This window comes from Chironomus tepperi, unplaced genomic scaffold (genome assembly GCF_022539635.2).
Source record: "Chironomus tepperi strain 1889 unplaced genomic scaffold, CSIRO-AGI_Ctep_v1 contig_99, whole genome shotgun sequence".
Classification (NCBI taxonomy): Eukaryota; Metazoa; Arthropoda; class Insecta; order Diptera; family Chironomidae; genus Chironomus; species Chironomus tepperi.
The window spans coordinates 203,803-213,843 of NW_027226221.1; the positions used below are offsets into that span (position 1 = coordinate 203,803).

A 10,041-nucleotide genomic window follows, 5' to 3' on the forward strand; every position below is an offset into this window, starting at 1 on the left:
ACTTAAGCAGTTCGAACGTTGATTGAGCGAAGCTCACAAATTTTTGCGTCCTGAACGGAGCGAAGCGAGTGAAGGCGTGAAAATTTTCCAACACGCAAGAAAACTACATGTATCATCGTTAGTAAAAAAATAGTTCGAGCGAAGCTCGCTTAAGCAGTTCGAACAGTTACTTCTTGAGCGAAGCTCACAAATTTTGCGTCCTGAACGGAGCGAAGCGAGTGAAGGCGTGAAAATTTTCCAACACGCAAGAAAACTACATGTATCATCGTTAGTAAAAAAATAGTTCGAGCGAAGCTCGAACTTAAGCAGTTCGAACGCAGTTCGGACTTGATTGAGCGAAGCTCACAAATTTTTGCGTCCTGAACGGAGCGAAGCGAGTGAAGGCGTGAAAATTTTCCAACACGCAAGAAAACTACATGTATCATCGTTAGTAAAAAAATTCGAGCGAAGCTCGAACATAAGCAGTTCGAACGCAGTTCGGACTTGGTTGAGCGAAGCTCACAAATTTTTGCGTCCTGAACGGAGCGAAGCGAGTGAAGGCGTGAAAATTTTCCAACACGCAAGAAAACTACATGTATCATCGTTAGTAAAAAAATAGTTCGAGCGAAGCTCGAACTTAAGCAGTTCGAACGCAGTTCAGACTTGATTGAGCGAAGCTCACAAATTTTTGCGTCCTGAACGGAGCGAAGCGAGTGAGTTTTCCAACACGCAAGAAAACTACATGTATCATCGTTAGTAAAATCAGTTCGAGCGAAGCTCGAACATAAGCAGTTCGAACGCAGTTCTGGACTTGGTTGAGCGAAGCTCACAAATTTTTGCGTCCTGAACGGAGCGAAGCGAGTGAAGGCGTGAAAATTTTCCAACACGCAAGAAAACTACATGTATCATCGTTAGTAAAAATAGTTCGAGCGAAGCTCGAACTTAAGTAGTTCGAACGCAGTTCGGACTTGGTTGAGCGAAGCTCACAAATTTTTGCGTCCTGAACGGAGCGAAGCGAGTGAAGGCGTGAAAATTTTCCAACACGCAAGAAAACTACATGTATCATCGTTAGTAAAAAAATAGTTCGAGCGAAGCTCGAACTTAAGTAGTTCGAACGCAGTTCGGACTTGATTGAGCGAAGCTCACAAATTTTTGCGTCCTGAACAGAGCGAAGCGAGTGAAGGCGTGAAAATTTTCCAACACGCAAGAAAACTACATGTATCATCGTTAGTAAAATAGTTCGAGCGAAGCTCGAACATAAGCAGTTCGAACGCAGTTCGGACTTGGTTGAGCGAAGCTCACAAATTTTTTGTCCTGAACGGAGCGAAGCGAGTGAAGGCGTGAAGATTTTCCAACACGCAAGTGAAAACTACATGTATCATCGTTAGTGAAAAAAAATAGTTCGAGCGAAGCTCGAACTTAAGCAGTTCGAACGTAGTTCGGACTTGGTTGAGCGAAGCTCACAAATTTTTCCTTGGATTAACAAGACTAAAAAGTAGTTAATAAAAAAAAACGTTAAAAAATTCTTTAAAAACACGCTTTTAAAAGATAAAAAAATGTCCTTAAAAAGTAGTGAATAAAAAAATCACGCTTCTTAAATAAAACATAAAAATATTGAAAAAAATTTGAGAATTTTTAAGTAGCTAAAATACTTTTCCAAAATATTCTTGTGTAGTACAAGAACAATATGACTTAAAAGCGTGGGGCGAAATTACTATGCATTTAACACGGAAACTTCTTCTTTCGTTTTTCGCCCCACGCTTTTAAGTCATAGTGTTCTTGTACTACACAAGAATATTTTGGAAAAGTATTTTAGCTACTTTTCTTAATTTCAAATTATTTTCAATATTTTTTATGTTTTATTTAAGAAGCGTGATTTTTTTTTATTCACTACTTTTTAGGACATTTTTCTTTTAAGTTTTTTAGTCTTTTTTAAAAGCGTGTTTTTTAAAAAGTTTTTTTAACGTTTTTTTTTTATGGAATAATTTCTTTTATTTTTCGTTGCCAAAAATATTCTCTTTTTTTTGCTAAGATAGCACATAAGTTAGTGCCTGCGCCAACAAATGGAAGTTAGTTTGTCAAAAATTTTATGTAATCATTTTCAGTGGAAATGCTGGCTATATTTTCATATTTTTTTGCTCATTCTAAAAAGCGTTCATGTTTGCAAAAACGTATCCTGAATTTTTAAATGATGTACGGCAGATTGGCTGTATTGTGATCATCATGTGGAACTACCGATACTTAGTTAATTAGTAATCCTGAATGAATAGTCAGAACAGCATAGCATGTTTCTTAGGGCCCCTACATTAAAGGTAAGACGCGATGCTTTAATGGCGACATCATGACGCCTGATTCAGACATATTTGTGATTCCCCGCTTTGTGCTACTTAGGAAGATGTCATATTCGACTAGTTTTACGTATAGTAGTTAGGACGTCTAGTCTCGTCACGATCAAAAGGGTTACACTAAACAAAATGTTCAAAAATGAGCAAAATTGATCAAAATGACGATTGATCAGTTCCGCAGCCTTGTTCGCGATATGAGAAGCTAGTTCTAGAGACGACTGAAGTTTGAAATGATGCTGGATGCTGCCTCCATACACAGACGACTTCACTAAAGTTCCAAATGGTGGGAAATAATTCAATAATTTATTCATTTCCTCCAAACGTTCATTTAAATGCGCTCAAGCCACTTCATCCACAAGAAGCCTCCAAAAAATTTTTGTTAGTCTTACGCGTAAAAAGCTCGCGGGTAAATTTATGCGATTAAATTTTCTTTTCCCTTTTTTATTTCTGATAAACTAAAGAAGTAACAGAAGCAGCATCAGAGGCAAAAATGAAACAAGAAGAAATGAAGAACGAAAATTTATTCTGATTTTTTTCTCCTTTATCTCTCACATTTTATCTCTACCGAATCTCCGCTTTTATTTCCACTGGCAATGGCATATATATATGTATATCTGGTGCCCATTATAATGGCATGACTTGGTCACAATGGATGATGCGAGATAATGAGAAATGAAACGGAGGACTGTAAATAATCTGTGCTTGTAATATGTACGTAAGTGAGTGAGATAGGTAGGTGCATGAATTTATGACATGTTTGGGCAATAACAGTAGAGTAAGAGGGACAGAGGACCATGCACAGAGATAAATATTTACGAAAAAAAAAGAAAAGAGAGCAATAATAATCACATAAAGTTTACGATATTCATAAATTTATTAATAATATCGTGATCATAATGGGCAGTATGAGAATGGATAATGGTCATAGAATTCATATGCATAATGATATTATGTGTTAAATTAGGCATTAATCATCTAAATTTATAAATTATTTCACAACACGTAACCAAAAAAGAATAAGTACGTAAAATCTGTATGTACATACCTGCAGGTGGAAGCTCATAAAAATATGCTGATCGTGGACTTAAACAGCTGTAAAAGATATAAAGAAGACATTGTTATTCATTAATTATTTCACTGACATTCGTAATAAATAAAAAATATTGTGTGCATTGCTGTTGGTTAACGACCAACAATATAATTTACATGTAGTCAGTCTTTTTTTCTGTAGCAATTAAGCAGGTTTTATTGATGTAAATAAAAATTGATTAACTTGAAAATGGAGACTATCGTATTATTGGTAGTCATAACTACACATTTATATTCATTGGATTAATATTTCATTAAACGTAATGGATGATTAATAAATTTTATGATCACATTTTACAATTTTTTATTTTCTTGTGTAGGAAGAAACTTTGTAGACATTCGAGGAAGTTTTGATGGATTCAAAATAATTAACTGGTTGGAAAATTCAACATGAATAAAGTTGATTGTAATTAATCGTACATTTAATAGGCTCTGAAATGGGCAGGACATCTTGTCTCCACCTTGTCTCTACCTAGTGAAGCTCCCATTAATATAGTCTGACTTTGGAGATGGCAACAAAGCACGACAGCGGCCAAAGAACTCTTGGAGAAAGGCTGTTGATGGAGACATTGAAGTATTTGGTATTGGGTAAATGGCAAAGAGCAGTCAGCAATAGAGCCTATGTTAGACGCCAACTGAGAGAGGTCATGAATCACGGATGTTCTGTGTGGCCAGCATAAGAAGGGAAATAATTAAATTTAGGGGTCTTTCAAGTCTTTAAGGGTGCTTTTAGGTACCGTAGTGGTTTTTCTGTACCATTGCAGCATGTTCTTAATCTGTTAGGGTACGTAACATAAGAAATCGACATTTTGACCCCATCCTAAGAACGTTACATAATAAGTGAACCTTCCCTTGTGTATTTTTAATACAGCTGCTTCATGGATTTTAATTACACTATGTATTATCTCCCCAAAAGTCTTTCAAACTTCACAAATCGCGTTTTCAACACTTTATAGCAATTCCTGTCGAAATCTACAATGTTATCAAAAAAAAGTAACATTTGCACTAGTTTCCATTTATAATTCTAAAATACAAAATAGCATGAAATCAAAAATTAAATTTTATGTTCATTAGCCGTATTTTACACTATCATCGTATCGTGCAGTTCAAATCGTGACTAACAACAATGTTGCTAATTTATATATTTTTTGTACGTTCAATTTCATTTCATCAGCTTAATGATATTAATGTGGCTAATGTTGAATTGATATATTTGACATTATACAATGTTTAATCTATCGTGATTCTCCAAGCCCAATTGAATTATTTCAGTGACTATTTATATGTGGAAATTGAAATATGTTTTTGGACTATCAACAAATCATTAAAATTCAATAAAGAGTGAATGACTTTATTTCACTGTAAAAGGAAATTTGCTTTGGTGATTTCATTTCTTTGAGAATCCACAGAAACAATACTTGAACTATACTCTATGATTCACTCCTATGTCACAGCTTGATTTCAGGTGTGTCGAGAAGCATTGACGGCAGTACTCGGTAGTCTCGGTACAATCAAGAATTGTCAAAAAATTGGATATGCTCAATTATATAGATTGAGTTTATTCATTAGCATGTTCATTCAGATGAGTATGCTCACTGTCGGTTAGGTCCTGTTCGGCACACTCTAAAATGTTGCAACTACGGCAGGTAATTGACAATTTTGGCTGTTTCCGTCAACTTAGTTCAAATCATATTGTTACCTCATCACCATAGTGCCAACATTTCAATATATGCAGACCGGGTTTCCTTTAAACATAAATTTATTTAAATTAATTAACCATAAATCAAAATTATTCAATCCACAATTCCAAAACACATTAAACACCAATAATTAATTAAGTTATTTTGCACTTTTGTTGCTGTGTTGGACACCAACTCTTCCGATTTTAATTAATGGTTAGCACTAATATTTTGAACAAGCCAATTTTGTAGGATGTATTATAATCATTGTAATTAAATTATTGCCAGTCATAATTTATTTATGAAAGGATTTTATTGTGGTTGGAGCTACTTGGAACTAAAATTCATTGAGGTTATTTTAGTTTGTAAAATTATGGCTATGATGTCTGGAAGCAGAACATTGTCACATAGCAAGAATCTCATTAATCATCCTCATATGGATCCATTCATTAAATTAATTTTAATCTTATTTTAGGTGGAATCAAAATATTCATTGAAATGCCGGCAATTCCAGCTCACTTTAATTCATTAACCAAATTATGAATAGAAAATCATCTCCATAACTAAGCGAGACAGATTTGAAAATTAAACAATTTAGTTCCTCTGTTCCAAAAAAAAATTCTTTCGGTTTTGTGTACATTAATAAAATCAAATTTAAACAGCCGTGATACATAAATATCCTCCAAATACTTCCTCATTATTGTGCATTCAATGTTCAGCTAAAATCTCGTTGGGTGTGACAAATTTGTATAAATGATTTAGAAAATATTAGTCGTAATGTGTGGTCATAAAATCTTTTAATCCTATCCGAGCATGAAATTTTTTTCCTACATCTATAATGCATTTTCGATACAGGTACACTAAATAAAAAACGTTAATTTCGTCATGGGGACTTACCTTTGCTGCGTAACAGGTACATTTGTTGAATTATTTGGTAATGATTGCTGTTGTTGTGGCATTTGGCTTTGCATTGATTGTAATGTATTACGTCCGACCCGTGAGGCAAAGCACCCATAGCCGAAACCATAAATTTCATCCTCCTCCTTGTCAGATAGACAACTTGATGGCTAAATATAGAAAATTTAATCCATTTTATTGTCATGTTAAAGTAAAATCGAGTGGACGAGCAAGCAGCATATCATGTAAATGTAAAGAAAGGGATGAAAAGAGGAGAGTTAAAATGTTTGTCGTAATTTGTTTTCGTGATTAATGGATGTGACACAATGAATAAAAAAAGAAGCAAATACTCACAGAATATTTTCCCGGTACATAAATAGGTTGACTATGACTATTTGGTAACGTGCCAATTTGATTGGAATTGCCTCGATGGCCTCGACTCATACCCGGATAATGCTTTGGACTACGTTGTGACCACGCCCTCTGTCGGGCATCTTCAAGTGATGATAAAACTTCATTAAATGGTGCCATCAACAATTCACAATAAACAGATGCTAATCCATCCAAGTGTCCCCTTCCGCCATCCTGTACATGGAAAAAAAATAATTGAAAAAAAAGACAATGAAATATTAAGTTTGTCAAATGAAATTTGATATCATTTTGTAAGTATATATTGCATCAGACATTGCAAATTCAATGACGAGACAAGACTCCTTTCTATTGCAATTCTTTTGTAATTACCCTCGTCATTGCATTTGTTCCTCAAGTTTATATATAACCCATTGAAATATGAAGTTCAGTTTCTAATCGCATGTTTTTAGAAATAAGTTGGTGACTGTCCTGAATGTTTTTAGGAATTTCAATTTAAAATGTGTTTGTAAGGAACCTGCTCAGAACCTTAATGTTATAGAGGAGAAATTACACTTGCCAACAGCATAGCCTGAGTGAAACTTAACCCCACGTCCTCTTATCTGAGGGCTACTGAGCTAACGGGGGTTGTTAGGGAGCGTGACACAAAGCATTCTAAAACCATCTTCTATTAGCAGTGCTCAATACACAGCTCTTATCGTTGTATTGGACCAAGTCACAAAATATAGATGATTGGCTTTGAAATTAGGTTTTAAGCTACATGCACTAAAAACCATGACAAGTCATGTGACTTTCTTGATGAAGCTCAAAATACCTAGCAAAAGGTCCACGAGATTAAAGCGCCATGGACTCACTTCACCTTAAATTCTCAGTTTCTTAACTTAAATTACTCCTTTTCTTTTCTTTATGCTGCATATATTTTCAATGTCATACCACAATGCAATTCCTCAATCATACATACGTGAACTAACGTACATACATGTCGCATAACTTCAAACAATGATAATATATATTCTGTATTGTTTATAAAATTTCCATGCTTTATGAGCTCTCGTTCCATTCATTCATATGACAGACATATCAATTTACATGCGTTAGAGTAAAACTCTTTCACTTCTTCTTCTTCATTCTCTCCCCTTTCCTTTCCATTCTTTTTAATTGCTTTTTTTCGCAAACATTTTAATTCACATCAAAGAGCATGTGTATATGTAGTGACAGTAAGTATGTAGACTCATGTACTCAACAAACGCGTGAGAGTTTGAGAAGTTTAATTGGGAATAATGTACATGAAGGGTTTTAATTTGACATGCGACATAAAGAAGAGGAAGAATAGAAATGTAGGGCATATTTGCACAAATGGTTGGCATTGAAGGTAATAATCACAAGATAGGGGTTAATTATGCGAATTTAAAGAAAAATTATTATTGTATTTCAATATTGGAATAGAAAGAAGTTTATCAAAAGGAAATGACAAATGCCGTTGCGTGCAAAACAACAAAAGGAAACGACTTTGTGTTGTACCCTTAAATTTTTTTAAATGGATATGCATTTATTGAATGATTTTCAATTTGTTATAACATGGAACCGACGAACGTTGATTGGTGAATAATTTTCGTAAATTTTTCAATTATTTTGGAAGGCACTCATGCATAACATTACCATAATGGCAGCTATTTCGCAGACTATTAAGTCATCATGATAAATGCAGTAAATAAGACGGTTGCTCTTGATGTATTTCCTTCATAATTTTTATGATTTTCGAAATTTTTTAATCTGGAATCTGCAGTAATTTTTGTGGATTATTGTGCATTAAAATATTCCGTGTTAGCGTCAGGATTATCAGATCATCATAACTTCTATTCAAATAGATTTGCACTAATCATTCATAGAACTAAATCCATATTGCCCTAGATTCTAGATTCCAATATTATTGTTCATTCTCTATTAAATATTTATAAAACATAATAAAGTTCAATAAATATGATATTTGTTGGAATAATAAAGGCATTTCCATATGCTTCATTTGCTATGTATTGATTAAATTATAAATAATTCCTAATTCCAATCTAGATTAAAGAATGAACTTTAGTGTTATATAAGTAGAGCAGTGGTATTCTATTATTTTAGCATTATCGACATCAGGGGAGTAGCCAGTATGGATTTTGCATGAATTGGCATGGACTCCAAACAATTGAGGATTGATTTATGACAATTTCTGCATTTTGGTACACAAACGGCTTAAAAATGAAGAACATCCTGAAAGGCTATCGCTCGAGACAGTATTGCTAGTTTTAGACATGAAGAATCTGAGGAAGCCATTGGATCATATTTGATATTAATACGGCTCGATGAATACCCAATTTTAACCATGTTCACAAAGCTGAGGCTTGATTTCTCACCTGTTCTATTCCATTTGCATTCCGGGATTAAAGCTTGTATATTATTGAAAGCTGAATGTCATTATTAGCGAGCTTAAGCACAATTTGCTCATTGATTTCCAGAAATTTAAATATGTATGTATATGCTTAACATTTACCGGAAAGCCTTGAAATATGCGAGATAAATAAATTATTCAAAAATGTTATTGTCAGTCGAGTAGACTAAATTATGAAATATGTTCTTTTTGTCCTTTCTTGACAATTTTATAAAAAATTATTATTTCCATCGCCTACTGTTAGTAAATTCATAAAATTACGGTGCATTAAATCCGCATAAAAGACTGTCATAAATTGCATAAAAGTGTCATTTATGAAATTGCATTTTTTTTTTGTTCATATACAAATTCACATTCATAAAATAAAATTGCAAAATGAGTATCAGTGGCAACAACACAAAAAAAAGGAGAACAAACAACATAAATTTAAAAGCAAAATGACAATTTAAATTCAATTAAATTAACACATCAACTACACAAGTTGGGAATACAAAGAGCAGAAGGAAGAAACAGAACGGAATATTTTTTTTTTCACTCTCCATTTGCATGTTTGCACAAAAATTTATGGCTCAATTTTCACCGCCATCAGATGCAATCATGCTACAATTTATTTTCAGTGTGCACATAGACAGACATATATTTATATATAACATGAATTGTGTGGCATGAGCACAGGATATCAGAGTGCAATTTTTAACCAAATAGATTTTTTTTTTTCAATTTCACACAGCAAGGAACGATGAAGAAATGGGAAAATAATTTTCCATTGTCAGCTGATGCTGCTTTTAAGAAGCAACGAAACATGCAACAGAAAATAAAAAAAATTATGAAAATTTCATGTTATAATGTGAAACGTTGGACAGATATATTGCATGTTTGGGAAGCACAAAAATGAATTATTTGTACAATTTTTATATCTCTTTAAATGCTTCAGGAATTTTCTTATTGCATTACTTGATGCTATATAGAATTAAACATGAGATCAGTCATGATGGTTTTTAAAGGATGGAAAAAATGTACATGTTTATTTAGGGTTACTGTTGTCTTGTTGTGCTTATCTTTGTAGAAATTATTATTATCCTAGATAAAGTAAACGATTCTTAAATGGATACATGAGAAGGAACGGAGCTTTAAATTTTATATAAAAATAATGAACATTCAGAGTCTTATTCTTTAAAATGTCAGAATCTAACCCTAAAAGACAATGAACATACTCACTTAAATATTTCATAACCATACTCATGAGCAT

At 33.4% G+C, this 10,041-nt stretch overlaps 1 protein-coding gene across 2 annotated transcripts in view; it reads right to left on the reverse strand.

Moving 5' to 3' along the window:
• Positions 1-6,569, reverse strand: part of LOC139087094 (dentin sialophosphoprotein-like) — a 47,229-nt gene extending 40,660 nt beyond the window's left edge. For both annotated transcript variants that reach the window (XM_070635789.1, XM_070635788.1), the window contains exons 1-3: positions 6,344-6,569; positions 5,990-6,159; positions 3,370-3,416 (exon numbers count right to left, since the gene is read on the reverse strand). In XM_070635789.1, coding sequence (XP_070491890.1) covers positions 3,370-3,416; positions 5,990-6,159; positions 6,344-6,520 — 394 coding nt within the window. In that variant the 5' untranslated portion in view covers positions 6,521-6,569. The remainder of the gene's footprint in view (positions 1-3,369; positions 3,417-5,989; positions 6,160-6,343) is intronic.
• Positions 6,570-10,041: the final 3,472 nt, after the last annotated feature.